The 23,791-nt window shown below is 33.1% G+C and overlaps 1 protein-coding gene across 1 annotated transcript; it reads right to left on the bottom strand.

The window, feature by feature from the left end:
• Window positions 1–2,110: 2,110 nt before the first annotated feature.
• On the bottom strand, window positions 2,111–6,481 carry LOC143048913 (D-beta-hydroxybutyrate dehydrogenase, mitochondrial-like). The gene is made up of 3 exons (XM_076222776.1): window positions 6,472–6,481; window positions 2,968–3,161; window positions 2,111–2,371 (listed from the first exon to the last, which is right to left on the bottom strand). The coding sequence occupies exons 1-3, from the start codon at window positions 6,479–6,481 to the stop codon at window positions 2,111–2,113; spliced, it is 465 nt and encodes a 154-aa protein (XP_076078891.1).
• Between the last annotated feature and the right edge of the window lie 17,310 nt (window positions 6,482–23,791).

Below are 23,791 nucleotides of genomic sequence, written 5' to 3'. Positions count from 1 at the left end.
GTGAAATCCCATACATTTTTTAAAGATGTTTTCACTGTGATTTTTATATACTGTCTTATTACGGTCTATCATATATATGATTATGTCATGCATTTTTAAAATATGAGAAGTACGAGATTTTTTATGGGTGTTCGCTTATAAAGACATGGAAGTGAACGACGAATGACTAAAAGAAGGTGCTTGATTTTTTTATGTGTTACATTGTATTTAGGAATGATGATAAATTTTAACAAATTATCTCGCCTTTAAACGTTTTTGCAGAGCCACTCAAACCTACGTTACTTGAACCCGAAGATGTTGTTACATTTAGGCTTTTAATATTCGAATTGATGCATTGCAGATTACAGACATTGTTATTTTTCATTTAAAATTAAAAAAAAAATAATTTATAAATCAATGGGAGTGGACAGAGATCACTATGATCATTTTGAGTTTGCATTTGTCATGTTGCGTATGCAAAGTACATCTGTAATTAAAACCGGAATAAACATTACACGAGTTACAGTAATTTTGAGGTCTTTTCAAATAATTATCACGTTAAATACATAAACATTTCCTCCATCAAACCAACCATTTTTTTTCTTTCAAAAAGGGTATCTTGAAAGCTTTTTTGAGAATAATTCCAAGGAGCATCTTCGAAATTTAAACACTTGCAGTATAAATAAAAACTAGAAAGAGGGATGTTCGACATGTGCTTTTTTCCTCTATAAAAGGCTTGTACAAGTCTTAATATCTTTAGCAACATAAATGGTAGTAACTTGTTATTGTTACACAGCGATTACATTGTGAACATGATAGGTAGATCACCTTCGAAAACATTCGAAAACAAAACATGCAGTATAGTATATAGTATTTTACTAATTGGTTGTGAGTTTCTCTAGCAACGAAAATACACATATAATGCTTTTCGGTATCCATGGTATCTGAGACATATGCAGTTGACAATGCTGGTTATAAATTAAAAACGGCTTGGAGCTTTGCTTGAATGATTTCTTTTTCATAATTATTTTTCTTTTTATTACTAGAAAAGCTTAATTTTAACTTGTGAATCACCTCAATATTAGTCAACTATCATTTTTAGATTTTTATGTGACGATCATCACTGAATATTGAGACATTAATTTTCGAAATGCGCATCTAGAGCAGAAAAATTGGTACCGTTAAAGAATTAAATAATTGATTTTAACTGTAGGTTTGTGGGCAGTGGTTAATAATACAGGGATAGGCATTGGAGGAGACATAGAGCTGTGCAATATACATCAGTACAGACGTATTATGGACATCAATTTGTTGGGACATATGGCACTTATCAAAGCATGTTTACCACTATTACGACGATGTAAAAGTAAATATATAGGAGGGTCTGGATGGGATTTCCCCCATGGAGGCTCCCAAATTGAAATTTTGAAAGAGCAATTTTGTCCACAATTTTAAACAAAACAGTTAGTTTTACAATGACTCTAGGCTTATAAAAGCATGAAGAAGCCAAAAAAACAACATTACAATGTATTTGAAGGCCCCCTTGAAGATTTTTTAGGACTATGACAGCCATCTTGCACGCAAAACCCCCATGGGCATTTTGAAAAGTTGGCAGGTATGTTGCTTGATAGACCTTTTTATTTTAATGTGAATCAATCATTCAACCCTTCATCAGGTCATGTGACCCTTTCAGACTTGAATATTTCGTATAATTGTTCATGTTATTCTCGTTGTAAATATGCTGGCATTATTTCCAAGTGACCAAGAGTAACCAATCAACAATCGATCAATTAGTTAAATATCAAATTAGGTGTGTACGAAGTACGAAATACTAAATACACATAGATACCAGGATTTAAATTGTGTACGCAAGACGCGCGTTTCGTCTACAAGAGACACATCAGTGACGCTCGAATAAATAACGGTAAAAAAGATAAATACAGTAAAAAGTGAAAGAGCATGGAGGACCCAAAATTCCGAAAGGTTTTGCCAAATACAGATGAAGTTATCTATTCCTGGGGTAAACAAAAATCCTTAGGAATTCTTAAAGTTCAAAGTTTTGTACTAAACAGTTAATTTTAAACTATGACCTAATCAATGATTAAGCATGTCAACACTGAAGTACCGATTACTAATTTAAACCTACGGCACGAGTATCGATGTTAAATCCCTGTCCACCATTAACCATATATCTATATTTGGGATGAACGTTTCGAAGTAAATCTACCATGGCGTCAATTACAGGTTCAGATGAAGAAGCCGCACGTGTGTCATTTCGATTCACCAACATTTCGTCATACCAAGCAAAGAAGTATTTTCTTCCGTACAACCGTTTAATTTCTTCCCTTGCTTCTTTCAATTGTTCTTCGCAGTCCTTCTTCACTCTTTCACACTATATATAAATGTGTAAAAAAAAAATAGGCATAAAAATATATGCAGCATTTCAGCCAAGAAAATGAAAAAAATATATGAGGTGATATATTATCAAAGAATAATTTTAAATATATATATATATAATCATGGTGACAAGATCGTCTCGATATTTGTTTAATAATGTGTATTTCAATTGCAAAAAAAAAAGAAGTGAACTCAGTTTCTATTCGTTACATTTAAATTAACATTTATTTAGATGATCGTTACACTATCATTATCACAGAATTGATATATTCGTAGGCGAATGGTCAATATATCTCTGTTAAAGCATTGAACACTTTTCGTTTACTGTAAACCAACTAATTTTCGTGAGCGATTTTATTTCGCAAAATTAAATCGCCGGGAAATGGACTAGAAAGGGCTAGACGCGAAATAAAGTATCCGTGAAAATAAATTGGTTGACTGCAGTATCTGATTCTAGAACGACTTTTCGTGAACTGTTCAATATTTCATTGGTATAAAAAATTTTCAATATGCCATTGTCGGGTTATACAAACAATAAGATGGAAAGCAAATAAAAGGTCACTAAAAGGTCGTTGTATAAATAGCTCATACCGTTTCAATCGATATCGCTGCAGTTGCTAGTGGAAACCAACCAGGTTCAACAACTGCAACCTTAACACCAAATTTCACCATTTCCAATCTTAAAGAATCCGACATTGTTTCCACTCCAGCTTTAGACACGTGGTATGTTGAATATCCGGGCCACGGAAATCGCCCTCTAACGGAGGAAACATTAACAATTCTCCCTAAAATATTGTTTACTTATATATATAGTTAGTTATAATACAGACGTTTTAAGTATGAATATATTCTTTAAGAACCTAATAAATGAACAGCTGATTGAAATTTACAAACAAAGGCACCTTGCACATAGAAGATAAATTTATAAAGGGAATAATATTTAATGATCGTTTACTGTAAACCAAACCAATTTTCTTCCTCAATAAATATTGCTTTTTCTAATTACCGAAGCCATCAATGAGGAAAGGATAAGAATGAAAGGCTCATTTTAATCACCCTAGATGCAGAAAAAGTCTTCGATGTCGTAGATCACATACATCTTTTTTGGAAATTATATTACGAAGGAATCACAGGCTCAACCTGGCTACTGTTCAGAGAACTATATAAAAATACATCAACCCAAGTAAAATCTCACGGACGTATCTCAGAAGCATTCACTAACGAACAAGGAGTAAAGCAGGGAGGTATTTTATCTGCTAACTTTTACAAAGCTTATAATAAGAATATTCTACATACACTTGAAGCAACATATGTTGGTTTTAAGATCGGAACCAATTATCTGGGTAGCCCAATATGCGCAGAAGATATTATGCTTATGTGCAACATCGGAGCAGGATGCATCAGCTCAACTACGCATCATTGAAAGCTGTCTCAAAAATGATCGGGTTAAGATTAATAGTAACTAGAGGCTCTAAAGCGCCTGTGTCGCTCACCTATGTGAATATTAAACAATGGACACAGATGGATTCATGACAAAATTGTGTTTTGGTGATGGTGATGTGTTTGTAGATCTTACTTTACTAAACATTCTTGCTGCTTACAATTATCTCTATCTATAACAGTACTTTCTGTGGAAAATATTATTGAAAATCTCTAAATTTTAAGAAAATTGTTAAAAATTGACTATGAAGGGCAATAACTCCTTAGGGGGTCAATTGACTATTTTGGTCATACAGACTTATTTTTAGTTCTTACTTTGCTGTACATTATTGCTGTTTACAGTTTATCTCTATCTATAATAATATTCAAGATAATAACAAAAAAACAGCAAAATTTCCTCAAAATTACCAATTCAGGGGCAGCAACCTAGCAACCGATTATCCGATTCATCTGAAAATTCCAGGGCAGATAGATCGTGACCTGATCAACAATTTTACTTCCTGTCAGATTTGCTCTTAATGCTTTGGTTTTTGAGTTATAAGCCAAAAACTGCATTTTACCCCTATGTTCTATTTTTAGCCATGGCGGCCATCTTGGTTTGTTGACCGAGTTACCGGACACATTTTTTTTTAACTAGATACCCCAATGATGATAATGGCTAAGTTTGGCTAAATTTGGCCCAGTAGTTTCAGAGGAGAAGATTTTTCTAAAAGATTACTAAGATTTACGAAAAATGATTAAAAATTGACTATAAAGGGCAATAACTCCTAAAGTGGTCCACTGACCATTTTGGTCATGTTGACTTATTTGTAGATCTTACTTTGTTGAACATTATTGCTGTTTACAGTTTATCTCTATCTATAATAATATTCAAGATAATAACCAAAAACAGCAAAATTTCCTTAAAATTACCATTTCAGGGGCAGCAACCCAACAACGGAATGTCGGATTTATCTGAAAATTTCAGGGCAGATAGATCTTGACCTAATGAACAATTTTACCCCATGTCAGATTTGCTCTAAATGCTTTGGCTTTTGAGTTATAAGCCAAAAACTGCATTTTACCCCTATGTTCTATTTTTAGCCATGGCGGCCATTTTGGTTGGTTGGCCGGGTCACCGGACACATTTTTAAACTAGATACGCCAATGATGATTATGGCCAAGTTTGGTTAAATTTGGCCCAGTAGTTTCAGAGGAGAAGATTTTTGTAAAAGTTAACGCAGGACGACGACGGACGACGGACGCCAAGTGATGAGAAAAGCTCACTTGGCCTTTCGGCCATGTGAGCTAAAAAGACTGAAATACTGTTGATCAACAAAAAGAACAAAGAATCTAACCTTGAACTTTTTAACGAGAAGATAGGCGAAAAACAGAACATAAAGCACCAGCTGGGTATTGAAAGACAGGACAGAAATACTAGTAGTCCAAATGTAGTAAAGAGAATCTCTACTGCTAGAGCAACTATGTACTCAATCATGAAATAAACAGAAAAAATCCATTGATATTGTACAAACTTTGGCGAACTTATGTCATACCCAGAATGATATATAGTATTGAAATGCTTAACTTCACCAAGACGGACATTTAATAACTAGAAAACTCTCAGAAAAATACATTTGAACAACTACTGTCTCTATCACAACGGACAGCATATGCTGCAATCTATATCTTGCTTGTGGCAGAATCTGTAGAACAACTTATCCACAAAGCAATGATTTCTCTGTTCCTTAGAATTTCAAAAGATACAAATTCAATTGAACATAAAATAGGTATAAGACAATTAGCAACAAAAGGTGACAACTGCAACAGTTGGTATATAAAAGTAGATAATATTCTCAAGTCATATAAATTACCATCTGCATATGAGATAATCTTAAACCCAAAGAAAAACTGGAAAACACTGATATGATAGATTCAACTTGCAAAACAAAATGGTCTGAGATAGCTGAAACAAAAACATCACTGAATTATATGGAAGTAAGCAATTGGAACTTCCGTAAACCTAGTACATGTTAGAGCAGTGTCAGAGAAAACAAGCGAGATGTTGCTAAAGGAATAATAAAGTCCATAATATTGACTAGGACATATAAAACTCAAAAATATTACAATGTTACAACCGCTTTGATTCAACAAAATCTGCAGAGTGCAAATTGTGTATGGAAGGAACAGAAGATTACAAGCACTTCAAAGCTAAAATCAGTGAGAAAAATCCACAACATCAGACTTAAGAATTTGATGGGTGAACTTAAGATCAACTATAACTACATCGTTGAATCTTAAGACGATCTGCTTAAATTACTAGTCAACTGTTCCAGCGGACGTCGCATACCTGTGACTCACCTAGTTGCTATAGAAAGGATATGCAAAGACTGAGTATATGCATTGCATACCAAGAGAGCGGAATTATTGTGAACATTCATTTTTGACTCTTGGAACCTTATAAGATCCTATACAAAGCTGGCTACTATCGGTCATGAGAATGGAAATAATTTAGAGAGAAATGATTATAAACTATATGACACCTACATTCTTTTTTACACATAAATAACAACACTTACTAATAGAAACCAATAACTTGTGTCCTTGACAAGATTTTTAAATTTTAACAATATATTAAATGTGTGGAACCACACGTGATGAACTTTTTATCATTACTGACATACATGATTTTTATCACAATAATTATTTTTAAACTATTGTAAACCTTTAACACAGTAAATAAAGTGTTATCCATTTTAAAAATATAATGTTTTGAGCTTATGTCAGTCTCTTATGTATAGTGTATATACACGTGTTACCTTTTATTTTTTTTTTTATCCTTATTATTTTATTATTATTTCATTTTTTTACCCTAACACAGATAAAATATCTTAATCTATTAAAAATTTTGTAAGTTACGCATTATTTAAAATATAAACTAAAATATGTTTTAATGCAGTGACCCTGCAAATAGGGTGGACTTCCGGAAGAAGAAGATCGTTTTTTACTCTCTTTATCAGCTTTTCAATATAAGAATTGTTTACAGAAATATACAAGAATACGTCGTGAATGCATCAATTTCTATGTTTGTTTGTTATTTGTTTTGGGACAGTGGCGGATCCAGAAATTTTCATAAGTGGGGTCCCACTGACTGCCTAAGAGGGGCCTGCTCCAGTCATGCTCCAGTGGTTTCCTAAATAACCAACCAAATTTTTCCCACAAAAGAGGGGGTCGCGCCCCCTGAGTAACTCCCCCTAAATCCGCCTCTGTGGGAGTCTTTAATTAAATAACAGACACTTAAATCCATATCATATGAGTTTTTTTAGATATTTTGTCTGTGTTTAAACTAAACTCATTATATGCATAACCTTTATTAGTTTTAAACGAATACAAATTCTTCGTTAAACAAATAAATATGTGCGCTGTAATTTTGACTTGTTTGAACCGAATTTAAAAGTCTCGCTCGCTTGTTCCCTCGTTAAAAACGTAATCGTCTGCTATACAATACGATGTGTGCACGTCTAATACATGTATTTGCGAACGGTTTACAAAACGTATAGCAGTATGGGAAATCAACTTCATCTGCCAAATGTTCTTGTAAAATTTAAACAATCCATTACATTCATAAATTGGCGTAATCCATTTTAACCGTGTTAAACTTCTCTATTTAATTTTGGCAGTTACCGACAGCTATTTTAAAGCCAATAACAACAAACTTATTATCAATCCTTTAAATAAACTTTTTCTGAAAGGTTACCAATTCAACACTGTAATTAGATCTTTGAATATAGTTTGTATTGGTGTAAATATTGAACTTGTTATAAGTAATTAAAACGATACCATCATACTAAATAGTTTTGTTATACACAAATGCACTTTAACGGTACTACAATCTGTTGATACCTTCATTTTGGAATTGCACAATACGGTATGGGATTTTCTCATCGTTGAAGGCCATACAGTTGTCTATCATTATTATGATCAACTTATTTGAACTCTGGTGGATAGTTGTCACATTGGTAAACTTAACTCATCTTCTTATTGTTATAATGTTTTCATTTTGATTTTGAAGCACAGGAATATATTATCATCGGCGCGGGACGTTTGTGCTTTTTCATAGGACATTTGCGCTTTTTTCAACGGACATTTGCGCTTCAATTCATAGGACATTTGCGCTTTTTATATAGTACATTTGCGCGTTTACTATATTTGCTTCTTATGACTTCCCTCCTATTTATCCGGGCTTAGGACCGGTATGTTTGACAAAGTTAAAGTCATAATTTTCGTTATAGTTATATAGCTTAAAGTGAACACTCTTTAGACTTGAAGGCGAATAGTCATCTCAGGTCAGTTTTCGCTTGATATCTGAAGCTCAGGGAATGAACAAATTTAGCTCTTGTAATCTGTCCTGAGTGGTATTTCACCTTCATCATCGGTGCTCTGACAGAAATTTGTTCATGCATGTTGATCTCACACACAAATTTTTGTACAGCGGAATTCTATATGAGGGTGTTTACAGACTATAGAATAATGAGCAAAATCTACACAAAAAGGGACCATAAAAATAAAAAATATAGACAAATAGAGCAAAAAATAAAAAGTAGATAATTATAATGGGGTACTCAAATATAAGGAATAAAGAATAATTGGCCAACAATATAAAGACTAAAAAAAAAATGACAAAAAAATAAAAAATGCAAAAATGAAGAACATCCCATCCAGACCCTCCTACATATTCCGAGGTCCGGAATATTCCGGAGTGGTCCGGACAATTCCGGAGTGAGGGAATCGGGATTCACCTTGGTCCGGACCATTCCGGAGTGAGGGAACCGAGATGCAGGCGGAGGGAATCGGGATTCAGGCGGAGGGAGGATCCCCCGCAAATAATGACAGTTGGCAGGTATGAAGCAATTTAAAGATTTCAACCAACGGAACGAGTGAAAAACAATCGTCATATTTCTGACTTGATACAGGTATTTTCCAAAGAATGCGTATTTCTTAGATTCAGAATAAAAGATAATTTGTATATGCCAAATCACATCATGTGCTTAAAGATAAGTTCAAACACATACATAATTAACATTCAGAAAAAGCGTCAAAATTAAAACGTTCACAAAGAAAAGTTGATAAATATTTAAAAAAAATGTGTGTGTGCTGATTGATATTTTTGCTTTATATACATGATATTTTGAATAGTTTTCATTGGCTTTGAACTAGCTTGCAGTAAATTCGAGTACTCTGAAATTTGGACTTTGTGTCTTTTTTGTTACTGTTATTTGCTTTTTTGTATTCAATCTGATGAGTTAAAGCCTTTTCAATTGATTTTTATAGTTTATTCTTATGCTGTGCTACATGTATAACACCAGTGTCCGACATTCTGTATGTGCCTGTCCCAAGTCAAGAACCAGCAATTCAGTGGTAGTCGTTTGTTGCTGTTTATCATAATTGTTTTTCGTTTATTGTTTTAACTAAAATCAGGTTGTTAATTTTTTAGTTAGAATTGTTTGCATTTGTTCTTTTGTATGTTTCCATTGTTGAAAGTCGTTCGTTAGCCTTCTACGTTATATTGTCTCTCGTGGGAAGTTGTCTTCTGTGAAATTATAGCATTTGTTTTTTTTATTAGCAGAATTATTATGATTATGTTTAACATTCGTTTTTTGTAATACAATTTTTTTTTAATTTATTTTAGAAGTTAGCTGCATGTTACAATTTTTTACCAGACTTTGTTAGTGATCCATATCTAATGTGGAATAGTGGATATAAATACAAACAACTAGGAGAATAGAACGTTTTGCATCTAGATAACTCAAACCTTGCAAAATATACTTAAATGGCAAAAAACATAAACTTGCATTTCTTTACAATGATGACATCTTGAGTTGCATTATATGATGACCGAATAAGATTGACCATCCTTGTATATAGCAGCGAAGAAAATGTTGTGCTTTAATGAGAAGCGAGCATCATAGTTAACTTTTAAATTCGTTTTGTGACTTACCGATTTATCACAGATGCATGTCTTAAAAATCTAAGCAATTTGTTATATTGTTGATCAAACAATTATCACTATTATAGACGTGTTTAACTGATCATACATTACCAAATCTACTATATATAAAAAGTCTTTTCTGTCATCAGTTACTTAATATCTACATTTTGTAATCCTTTACTGTTACCACCAAGGGTGATTGGTGATAGAAAGAAGAAGTTAAATCCGAGGCCTCGTGTAGAGAGAATGCCACGCTCAGTGCAAGTTAAGAACCCTTGACATAACCTTTTGAGGGGTCTATAAGTTACATGTTGCAAGGCTTAATGTCTGTTCCTAGACGATATCAACTCTTTTTCAAATAGTAGTTTATAATTCCCGACCTTCATTTCGGACGGACCGTTTTACAGGACTTACCTATTGTATGTTTTGATAATTAGTTCTCGCCCTGAACATGTATGAAATATTTACCACTGGAAGTCAAGCAACCAATAATCAATGTTATCCTTTATTGAATTTCATAAACATCTCTTCTATATTATTATTAATACGCTTCAAACTACACTTAAGAATGTTCGCTACTCTAGTTTTTGAATTTTTGTCAGGTAATCGAAATTCTCTTGCTTTACCTATGCATTGCTAACAAAAATTTGGCCCGCTAACCCCTACTTTCCTTTTCATAATTTTATTACATATAGTTTAAAAGCCATATATGAAAATCCTATAAAATCCTAGTTTATTTTTCATAGTTTTTGAAAGAAAAAAGGTACCTATAAATGGATGAAAATTCTGGAGAGAATTATTTGCTGCAAATTTTTAAAAATATAAAAAAAATCTAAATGCACAATAAAATTCAGCATATCATACAGCCGCAATAATTCAGTTTTTGATGAAATCAAACAAAGTTTAATTTTGGACCCTTTTGACTTCAATGTAGACCAATTTAAAAATGAGGCCCAATATCCAAAAAAGTGATACAAGGTTATAACTCCTAAAAATTAAAGACTTTAAATTAATCCCATTGAAATTGGTTAAAAGATTTGTATTTATTTTCAATTGAAAATTTCTTGCTAGTGCGCAATACTGCTTTTGCGCAATACTGTGCAATTGAAGATTTCTTGCTATTGCGCAATACTGTGCTATTGCGCAATACTGTGCAATTGAAGATTTCTTGCTATTGCGCAATACTATGCTACAGCGCAATACTGTGCTATTGCGCAATACTGTGCAATTGAAGATTTTTTGCTATTGCGCAATACTGTGCAATTGAAGATTTCTTGCTATTGTGCAATACTGTGTTATTGTGCAATACTGTGCTATTGCACAATACTGTGCTATTGCGCAATACTGTACAATTGAAGATGTCTTGCTATCGCGCAATAGTATGTTGTTGCGCAATACTGTGCTATTGTGCAATACTGTGCAGTTGAAGATTTCTTGCTATTGCGCAATACTGTGCAATTGGAGATTTCAAAAATTTTGAAGAAAAAAAAATATGAACCCCAAAAAAATCCCCTCCAAACCTTTTTGAAACCCCCCCCCCCCCCCCCCCCCGCCTTGGAGTAATTACCCCTTAACTTAATACCACCCTTCCTCTTGTGGTTTTGAACCTTGTAGTACAATTTTAGAGAGGTCAATTCACTTAAACACAAGTTATTGTCTGGAAACTAAAAAAATGCTTGTTTTTGGCCCCTTTTTTGTCCCTTATTCCTGAACGTTTAGGGAAATAACCCCCAAAATTAATCCCAACCTTCCTTCTGTGGTATTGAACACGGGTAGTAAGGTCGTCATATCGAGGAGCGTTTAGTACAGTGATTTTGTCATAGTTTGGATAAGTTTGACATGACGGTGTTAAGTCTTTTTGATGACAATCAATGCAAAAATGTAAACATTGGGATATTTTGTAAACGGAACTTCTGATCATTAATTCAAGCTGGTAAGTACCTTTGTATAAAGTAAATATGTTAGTACATCACAAGTGGTATCATATGGTTAATGATTTAACACAGAACAAAGCTTGCGTATGTCAAAATTTAAAACTTGCTAATTGGTTTATCGTGCATAAAAAAGTTATTTTCTTACAGTCTGTTACATCACATATATCCTTCGTGATATAACACTGCGGTCAATTATTTTGAAAAATACCTACTTTTGCACTCGCTTTTGCAATCAATTTAAAATTACTGAAATATCTGTGTCATGGTTTGGTTCATTAGTGTCATGGTTAAGTTCATGTTCGACATGGTTCAGTTATGTAATTCTTCTCGTGTATAATGAAGAGTTACTATCAAAATTAACAAAAATCGTTCACACAAAAGGACATAAAAACGTACAAACAATGTAGTAATATGTTATAAGTAGAATGCAATATGATTGCCAATGAGATAACTATTTACCTGAGATCAAATGACGTAGATATTAGCAGCTATTTGTCATCAAGAGGCCTTCAACATTCAACAATGAGCAAAACCATATTTCTTATCAAGATATAAAAGACTGCGAAAAAATTCAATGTTTAGGAATTCCAATTAGAAAATCATCAGCCTAATTTTTGTCCAAAATAAATAGCAAAATATGATACACAGTTACATACGATATTCACGGCATTACAGACACTTAACTTGAGACAGTATATACAAAATATTGCGGAGTAAAACATGTTTGCGGGCTCCCAAACCTCTTCTTCGCCTTACCCATGCAACACATGTAAACTCACCAGATCGGGTTGAAACAAGAAAATCAAGTAACAGAAACACTAAAGACACAAATAAATTACGATATATATTTAACACTGCAGTTTCATTGAATAGCATTATATGAAACAATATTGAGAGGATCCTATTTTTCAATATTTGTTTTTTAATCTTTAAATCTTTTATTGCCGCAGTCATATTATAAACTTGAATCCAAAAGAACTAATTAAACAATACTACGTTTATTTATTTCAGAAGCCATGCAAACTGTTTGATCAACCCCGAAGATCTGCTAAACGTAAATAGTGCAATCGTGAACCCATATGATGGATTTACACATGGTGCTCAAGGAATTCGTCAGTACCATATAGCGGGAAAGATGAAGAAAAATCCTTCCTCATAAAAGAGCATGTTATGATATCTAAAAATGTCATTATCTTGAAAATGAGACAATATATCATTTAAACTTTATGAATGCTTGAAATGAATCAAAAATCAAATTCTAAATTTATTAAATACTTATTATTTAATAAATTATTTTGTTTTACATATTTTACTGTGTCTGGTGAATGATCGAACCCAACGGAAGGACTTTCCACACATACATGTATGCTCTTTCTGGTCGTGTTTCCCACTATGGTGCTGGTCTAGTGAACGCTTGCTGTTAAACACAGCATTACATTCCATACAGATGTAGGACTTATTCCCTTGACATTCTTTGACATATCTTACCATTGATTGTCTATAAGCGAAAGCCTTGCTGCATACGGTAAATGGTTTGTAGTTTAAATGTTTACTGTTGCGATGACCTTCAAAATGTGCGTTATCGTTAAACCGTTGATGGCAAATATCACACTCTATTGGGCGTGAACTAGCATGGTCTCTTAAATAACGACTTAGGCCATTTCTTGAAGTATATTTTTTGCCGCAAACATTGCACATTAAAGGGTTTGAATGTCGTGCTTCATGTTCCGTCAAGGCCCATCTATCTGAGAACTTCGCTGGACAATGAGAACAAATCAGTTGATCCCCGTGTGTTCTCAGGTGGCGTGTTAGACATTTTTTTTGAACAATTTAAGAACAGATGTCGCACTGAACTTTAGTTGTTTTTGGCAAACCCTGTTGATTTTAATTATTGTTTTCATCTAATTTGTCATCATCTTTATTGAGTGAAACCACTGTTTTTTCAATTAAATCAGTATCACCAACAGCTTCAAAAATGACCCGTCTAAAGGAGCAATAGATGCAATTGCCTCTGAAAAATTGTACGAGTCCAATTATGAATTTGGCTGCGTTTTTTTTATGCTAAACATATTTAGTTACACAAATTGAAAAGAAGTTATAAACTACGAAATCCTGAAAATATAAGTTTTCAACACAGACACCAAACAGGCATTCATAAGTGCTAACTATTGTGAAAGGAAGGGTTTTACACATTTAAATTCAAAAACATATTTACTGAATTCCGAAGTTGCGACTCACCAAAAAAGTCCAGAACCTAGTGACGCGACACGTTGTCCTATGTCATACCTTACTGTTTTACGCTATACTGATAGTTTGGTGGTTTCAGAACTCTGGTTGTCTCTGTTCAATATATTTACCCATTTTATAGAAACAGGCAGATATAGAGTTTGGCCAATTTAATTCATCCTATTGTGGAAGAATTCATGTTTGTGGTGTTGGTTTGCTGTCTCATTTATGTATTTCCCAAGTCATCTTACATTTGATATTACCTTGTAAATTGAAAATAAAATAAGCAAAAATGATAAAGGGCAAATATAGATAGCATAAAAATATCATTGAATGTTCTAAGAAGTTCAAATGAAGTGTACTTGTGATATATATCAACAAACTTACCATCTGTTTCATCTTCGTCCATCTTATAATGCGTTATGTCCTATTACAAACGATGATTGCTTGTCTAGCCAGGTCAATTAAGGTCGTACACAGTTTAAATGTACATGTAGCCAACAATATAACACGTGTTTCGTTGAATTTCAATCCTTTTTTTCAATCACACTGGAACACACCCGCGAAATCGCGGGCATATATACAGCTTGTAAACTGCTGTAGGATGATTTTTTGTAAAAGATACATGTATTATGACTGTAAAATTTTATATAAGGTATCAAAAGCCCTCTCCCTTTTTTCTAAAGTCCTACATGTGTTTCCTTTCTGTTAAATTCAATTATTTTTCGTGTTTCTGGCCTTATACCACAATTATTCTTCCCCTTTGCTACAATGCATTTTTTGATAAAAGTCAAATTAAATTAAAAATTTGCACCGCTTCAAACATGAAATAAATGAAACTGCTTATAGACCATTATTATTCTAATGAAATGTGCTTTTATGACAATCCATCAGTGCTTTTCCTTTTGAGAGCCCTATTAACATGCAAATGGTACGATTTGAATCTCGTATAAATGACTAAGGCTCATTTGAGGGGTGGTCTGAGGGGCCCTGATACCGAAATCCCGGGCTTAAAAACATGAAATCATGAGGTGCGTATTTTAACGAAATTCATCCCTAAAAAGACATCCCTAAATCGAAATATATAAATATTCCAGCATCCCGTTAAGATCAATCCCGAAATCCCGAGCTTTAAAACACCTGATGCCGACGTTCCGAATAAGTCCTGCCTCCCTCTAATCTCTACCCTACTTTCATTTTAGCCAAATCAGTACTTTTACTTTCAACAATAAATTTTTATGCCCCATTTATGGGAATGATGTTTTCTAGTCTGTTCGTCCGTCCGTCCGTCTTTCTGTCCGGCTTCAGGTTAAAGTTTTCACTTTCAACAATAAATTTGCATGCCCCATTCATGGGAATTATGTTTTCTAGTCTGTTGTACCGTTCGTTCGTTCGTTCGTCCGTCCGTCCGTCTGTCCTGCTTCAGGTTAAAGTTTTTGTCGAGGTAGTTTTTGATGAAGTTGAAGTCCAACCAACTCGAAACTTAGTAAATATGTTCCCTATGATATGATCTTTCTAATTTTAATGCCAAATTAGAGATTTTACGGTCCACTAAACATAGTAAATAATAGTGACGATGTGGAATCCGTATACTATGGACAAATTCTTGTTTCCACATGTCTTACTTATTTCAATATACATGATATATATGCAACTGGTATGACCCCTTTGATAGTAAATATTTCAGAAAAAAGTAGACAGAATACAGAGAGTCTCTGTATATTATAGTAGTTAAATCGTAGTTTACAGGTTGATAAACACGAAAACATAATTGTCTCTAAGGAGGTATAATAGTTGTGGTTCTTGCGATCTAAAAACGATGATAAAGAGAACGCTCTGATTGGCTTATTTATTTTTCATTTTTGTAATCTATCATAGTTACGATTGGTTGTTCTTGTGCATGTCTAAAACAGGAAGTCTTATATTTGACTAAAAGTCAGTCTGATAACGGAAACACTATCCGGACATCTATTTTGTCGTTTTTCTCCCAAAATAACTCAATTTGAATAATCATAAGAATGGATGACAAATGCGACTATGCATTTTACCTAAAGAACACAGAGGCATGATGATTACTTTATTGTGGAAGGAAAAGAAGCGTCACACAAAATGAGGTCTTCTCGTTTAATAGTATAGATTACCACCTCATACTTAAAACTAGATAGCAGGAGGTTTTTTTTCAGATAGTATAGAAACTGTATTACATAAAAAGTAAAATATTTGAAATAATTCAATGATACTATACACGATGCATTTATACAATATTACAAAGATTTTTATTGATTCCTAATAATAATTGATAAACTTGAACATCATATCGGCTTAAATCCAAAATTGGAGTTGTGATCTTTCATATTCAAAATTCGAACTTTGAAAGTACTTTTTATTGTAATTTCACCTATTATAGTTTTAAAACCAATAAGTTTTCAAACTGTTGTCCATGTCACGCGTGACTATTCGGTTTCGTAAATGGTTGAAGACTTATGATGTCCTCTTAATATCCTTTGGTTAGTTTTGTAGTTGGGTTACTGTATCATGGACCTATAACCCCACATCTCATCATAAACTAGTTCAAAATTTACAATAAAGAAAAACCAACAAATGAATTGTTTTCTAGAAAAGAAAATGAAAAACAAGAACTACTTTTTGACTGGCTGCAACTTTTGAATAGAAGTCTTTAGCTATTTGACTAGTGATGCCGCTCGTGATATCCCCGGTGGAGTCAAGCATGGACATATGGAAAAAAGATTATATGTGAAACAGAAGCAACGCTTTGTCTTTTTTGTTTGTAAAATTATATCGAAAGCTAGTTTAAAAGAGCAGTGACTTTTAAATTTATATTGTAGAAAACTTACGAAAAGTAAAATGACAGTCATGTTTAACATACGCTTTGACGATTACACCCACTTAATTTGGTTAAACAGGCTTTTTTTCTTCTGAGGCAGTTGATATATAGTGTAACTTAGTTCAATAACAGACGCTATCAATCAACTTTTCAGTATTAAAGTGAAACACATATATATTTATTTTTTATCTAAACCATGACAATCTTGACCAAAACCATGACGAATTACTAGACTCTTAACCGAACCATGTCAATCGCTTAACCAAACCATAGCAATTCCGATATCTAGCTTATTCTGCGTCAATTTTGTGAAACAACAATTCCAATATAGATCGTTTGACCTCAAATACAGATTCAAGCATCTTATTTGCTTTTTATCTGCTCGTGTAAATAGAACTGAGGCAATAGTTTAGGGAAGCAACATAAATTAACCATGTCAAACTTATCCAAACTATGACAAAATCACTGTACTAAACGCTCCTCGATATGACGACCTTACTACCCGTGTTGAACCTTCTGGTCAAATTTCATAGAGATCCATTTACTTAAACTAAAGTTATTGTCCGGAAACCAAATGTGTCTTCGGACGACGACACCGTCGCCGCCAACACTGCCGCCGCCGATGACATCATAGCATTATACGACGTAAAAAAAATTTGCGGTCATATTAAAAATTGTGATTATGTGATTACTTGGACACCCCCATGAGGGGCCTCTTTTAAACAGTTAATGTTCGGTTGTAGTTGTTTTACAAAATAGTCTTAATACTCAAGTCAAAATTTCTTAGATTATGCAATCAATTATTACACAACAACGATGTTTCACGATATCTTATACTTCATGATTGTAAAGTAAAATAAACCCTTCCCAATCCCCTACACAATATTGACGGTGACATTGTTTTCTTTTTCAACACACGTGATAGAACGTTAACAAAATATGTGTCAGGATAATTTTGCATAGTGTAAATTTGGGAAATTGGGAAAATGTCTTTCTTGGAAATTTCATTCATGCGTTGCCGGCAACAAATATATCAAATTAATTATAGCTAATGAATGGACAAAGGCACAAGAAATGGCAAGAGAATAAAATAATGCTTTGCAATGTAAAATCTGAAGAAAAAAAATTAAGAAAACAAAAATGAAATGAAGGTTTGTAGATTATATGTGTATAATTTATTAGTGAAAAATCTGTTCTTGTTGGATACCTTTTTACTAAATAAGTTACTATAATAAGTGCAAAAAAATAGCTTTTCAAGTCATTCACGAAATTTAATTCATAAAGATGTTTCTTACCTCACCTTAATTAACCCTTAATTCTCTCCGCACCAGAAGTCGCATAAGGCCTCCACGAAGATGTTTCTTACATGAATTGTAAATTCTTGTCAAATTTTACAAAATTTGCCCAAATATGGTAGTCACATAATGACTTCTATATTGTTGTCTGTATAAATGGGCTCATACCGGGTCAGCATTTTGTTAATAAATATTAATACCAGCTAGGTGATAACGCAAATTGAATAGTACATGTATAAGCCTCAATTCTTTCAATTTTCAAAAAGTTTTATTTCATAATTTATGAAATACCCTTTTGCCTGTAGCCTGCGTAGACAATTTCCATGTAAGCCTCTCTAACTTCATCCGTTGATATATATGCTGTGAACGTTTTGTGAATATTTAAATATATTTACCTATTTGAAAGACGTGCATAATGTCAATAATAAAAAAATACAAATTGTTAAGTCCCTAAGAAAATATTTAAGATTGTCGCTGCTATTTTTGCTAACTAGGTGCAATCTCGGTACTCGGTGCAATTTTGGTACTGCGACGTTACTCTCCGGCCTATACTGATCTATACTAGGCAGCACTGTACTGTTTGCTATAAATTCCAATGATGCCAATTGTTTGCTGTCGCCGTTTAGTGAATTTTTTTTTCTTTTTCCGCTGATGAGGAAATATTAAGATTTGGCGGCCATAATATGTTTTTTTTTTTTTTTTTTTTTTTTGGATAATTTATTTTATTGCACTCTATTGCTGTTAACAATTTACTTAGTGTACAGCATTGCACTAAGTATCCCTGATATATTAGTTATTAGGTATAATATGTTGCAAACTTTTGCTGAAATGGATGCACATACGTTTGACTAATTTTCAGGTACTGCCATTACATGAAATTTGTAAACTAAAAAAACCTTTATATACATTGTACATCTGTGACTATTTAAAGCTATTTAAATCGGGGGAGGAAAAAGGGGGGGGTCTGTTTAATTTGTTTAGGGCAGCATATCTATTTTCAACTTTAAGGCCACCAGATTATTTTCACTAAGACCAGGACCAAAATATTTATTTTCTGCCTATATATATCCAAATTGCAATACAATAACTGCCATAACTGTCTCTTCCTCTGAGCCCCTGCTATATCCAAATGAATTCTATTGAAATATGAGAAAAATAATAGCATAGGTTCTAGTATAAAAGAGAGATTTAATTGTCGAAATTTTAAAAATATCTGCCGAGTATAGAGAGGCAAAATATTTGTGGGATTATTTTTATAAAAAAGAATAAAGTTATATATATAATTGATATATATATTCCCCTCAAAAAGGTGAGGGAAGCGTAGGCCTCCTGAATCAGCCACTAACAAAAATACTTCTATAAATAGAATTGAAAATGACACTTTTTTATGCTTATGAGTCAGACGTGCTTTTCTAAATTATTTGTAACTTACTATTAGTTTTTTTCTTCCTCATATTACCGATTTTTGACTCCGGATAATATAATTTTTGACAGGTTATCCAATCTGTGGTTAGAAGTCCTGGTACTCTGTCAAGTAGGAGCAACCGAAATAAGTAAAATCAAACATATAATCTGTGCACTTTGGGGGGAAAGTTTACTGTTTTCCGATTATTTTGTCGTATAATGAAAATATAAAACAGTTAATTTCCCCCAAAATTGTGCCGAAAGCTTGATTGTACTTCTTAACGTAGCTCTTGGACGGTTGACTGAGTACCAGGATCATGTCCTACCAAAGGGAACGTAACCTGTAGAAAAATATAAAACTCCGGAGTCAAAAGTCGGTAATATGAAAATAGTCTCACAAATGTGGCGAGCGAAGAAGGCCAAATTGTTTTTTAGATGATCTAGAAAATTTCGTGGCTAACATATTTGTTTTCACATGATGTGTGATAAGCGCAAGACTATTTATTTCAAACTTAATGGGGACTAATTTCGGCCCAACCCCCAATTCCTCCTAATGTACCCATAGGAACACAATCTTACGGAATATTCCTTCATCAGAATTTATGTTATTTTTTTCCAATGATACGGGCTCCGGGTAAAATATTTTATCCCATAGGCCCTAACACTTTTTTTTTCTTTTCATATAAGATTTGAAAAGACCTTAAAAGGTCATTTACTCAAATTTAAGCAAATTTTATATATTTCTTTTGTTGACTTCTTTCGATTTGAGAGGTAAAATTCTGAGTCAGCCTTTTCACGCCATTTAAAAAAATAATAAATATCTCGAAAAGGAGCTCCATAACCTTTCAAACATTTTAGCTTATTTTGTTCCTAAACTAATGCTCTTCTGACTTATAGCATCAATTGTAGATTCTAGATTTTAAAAAAAAATCCACCTAGAAGTACATCTTTATTTTTTTTACCGATTTGCTGTCGACGTTCAGTGTTTTACCATTTTACGTGTGACGTCATAAGAACAATAGAAACGAGCTTTTACGCAGACGTCATAAAAATGGGAAAGCACCTGCGAGTGCGATGGTTACTAGCTTTGACGACATAGAACGAAAAATTGACAGAAAGGAATGACAGTCATTCCATAATATCGGTAAGTCACCGTTATTTTGTGAAATTATATCATCCTTTTCCGCTGATAACTTTTTTTTTATGATAACATTAATTTAAATTAGTAAGAAACCAGTCAGCAAATTTTGTCAATTTTTTTTCGTGCTATTAAGAAAGAATAAAATTGAGAATGGAAATGGGGAATGTGTCAAAGAGACAACAACCCGACCAAATAAAAAAACAACAGCAGAAGGTCACCAACAGGTCTTCAATGTAGCGAGAAATTCCCGCACCCGGAGGCGTCCTTCAGCTGGCCCCTAAACAAGTATTTATACTAGTTCAGTGATAATGAACGCCATACTAATTTCCAAATTGTACACAAGAAACTAAAATTAAAATAATACAAGACTAACAAAGGCCAGAGGCTCCTGACTTGGGACAGGCGCAAAAATGTGGCGGGGTTAAACATGTTTGTGAGATCTCAACCCCCCCCCCCCCCCCCTCCCTATATCTCTAACCAATGTAGAAAAGTAAACGCATAACAATACGCACATTAAAATTCAGTTCAAGAGAAGTCCGAGTCTGATGTCAGAAGATGTAACCAAAGAAAATAAACAAAATGACAATAATACATAAATAACAACAGACTACTAGCAGTTAACTGACATGCCAGCTCCAGACTTCAATTAAACTGACTGAAAGATTATGATTTCATCATATGAACATCAGGCACAATCCTTCCCGTTAGGGGTTTAATATCATACCATCATAACATATATGAGAAGAACATAACCCGTGTCATGCCAACAACTGTTTTTAGAATAAATGTGTTTAGTTCCGACGCAAAGACCTTATCAGTGACTCAATATTAACGCCAAAATATGCAATCTTTAATGACTTGACAACAGTATCGTAATTATATCCCTTCTTAATAAGTCTATTCAAAGGTTTTGTAAGTTTCTGAGGTGAATACTGACACCTTTGTGCTTTATAAAGAATATTTCCATAAAAAATTGGATGTGAAATACCTGAACGTATAAGAAGTCTGCATGTTGAGCTATATTTACGAATGATGTCTTCATACCGATGATAAAATTTAGTAAATGTTTTGACTAGTTTGTGATATCGAAAACCCTGGTGTAATAATTTTTCAGTAATACATAAATTTCTCTCGTTAAAATCTAAAACATTGTTACATACACGAGCGAATCGTACAAGCTGAGATATATAAACACCGTAAGATGGTGACAAGGGAACGTCACCATCTAAAAACGGATAATTAACGATAGGAAATGAAAAATCATCCCTTTTATCATAAATTTTAGTATTCAACTTTCCGTTAGTGATATAGATATCAAGATCGAGGAAAGGGCAGTGGTCATTGTTAGTATTAGCTTTATTTAAAGTAAGTTCAGCAGGATAAATTTCATTAATATACATACTGAAGTCGTCATTATTGAGAGCCAAAATATCATCCAAATATCTAAAAGTATTATTAAATTTGTTTATCAGATGTTGTTTTGATGGGTCTTTGCTTATTTTTGTCATAAATTGTAACTCATAACAATACAAAAAGAGGTCCGCAATAAGTGGTGCACAGTTAGTCCCCATTGGAATTCCGATAATCTGACGATATACGGAATCCCCAAAGCGAACAAAAATGTTATCTAGTAAAAATTCAAGGGCATATATAGTATCAAAGCATGTCCAATTATCATAGTTTTTTTTGTTTATTGCTACTAAAAAATGACCTAAAAGAGTTTGAACATATATATTCATATTCTGATTTTTTGAATACCCATTTAATTAGGTGTGTGAATTTTTTCTTAATGAGAATGTGAGGCAATGTGGTATACAGGGTAGAAAAATCAAAACTTTGAACAGATTCAAAATCACCAATATAAGCATGCAATTTATCAAGTACTTCCAACGAGTTCTTGACACTCCAAAAGTAATTTATTCCACTATTTTCGAAGGCCTTATTTGAACAATTTATTATAAGGTTTTTAATTGTACCAAGTGTGCTGGTAAGAAGAATAGACAATTTAGTAGTTGAACAATGGCTTGAAGACGAAATAAATCTATATTTGTAAGGGGTTTTGTGTAGCTTCGGAAGCCAATACATAGTTGGGACTTTCATTGTATTTGGCTCTGCTTGTAAAGCGGTGGCTAAAAGTTTATGTTTGTTACAGATTTCGTTTTCTGAAAATGGAGTCAGTTGGAATGTTGGTGAATTGGTGATTTCCTTTTTCAGAACCTCAATGTAAAATTTACGTCAAACAATAATAATATTATTAGCAGCTTTATCGGGCGGGACAAAAACAAATTCCTTGGCTAGTTCTTTTAGTTTATGTTTGATACGAGAAATAGGTTTATTGACAATACTAGATTTGTTCGGAAGTACGCTACATTCACTACTTAGAAGTATTTATTGTGACCTTAAGCTGGCTGTCTATAACGTGTTCAAATCAAGTGAATCATCTATCAAATCAAGTGAATCATATATAACCTAATATCTCCACTCTAATGCACATTTTTGATCACACAGTGAAACCTGTATTATTATATGGTTCAGAAATATGGGGCTGTTTTAATTCAAAAAAGTTAAATAATGACACAGAACTTAATATATCTATAGATTATGTAAAGATCTAAAAAATGAAAAAGCGCATCTAAAATTCTGCAGATTTACATTAGGAGTGAATAAGCACGCAACAAATTTAGCCATATTTGGCGAATTAGGTCGTTATCCTCTAATGATAGATATTTTAACAAACATGATTAAATATTGGAAAAGAATTCATATTAAAAATAATATTTTATTAACAAATGCATACTCTCTCTCAAATACATTATCTAAAGCTGGGAAGAATTGTTGGGCTAGTAGTATTGATGCTATCTTAAAATTACTTGATTTAAAAGAGTATCAGGTGCTCTCATCTAAAATAAACATTAGAAATATGGTGAAAAAGAAATTATATTTAAAGTATTGCAGCATATGGAAGAAAGAATTATTTAATGATAAAAGACAAAATAAGACCTCTGGAAATAAACTTAGAACTTATCGATTATTTAAACCAAATTTTAATTTTGAGCCTTACTTATTGAAATTACCATATATTCAAAGATGTGTTTTAACAAGATTTAGAATTGGAGCTCACAAACTTGAAATAGAAAAAGGTCGTTATTTTAATATTAAACT

This window comes from Mytilus galloprovincialis, chromosome 10, assembly GCF_965363235.1.
Source record: "Mytilus galloprovincialis chromosome 10, xbMytGall1.hap1.1, whole genome shotgun sequence".
Classification (NCBI taxonomy): Eukaryota; Metazoa; Mollusca; class Bivalvia; order Mytilida; family Mytilidae; genus Mytilus; species Mytilus galloprovincialis.
Note: the sequence above shows the minus strand (reverse complement) of the source record. Positions and strands in the feature narration are given on the sequence as shown.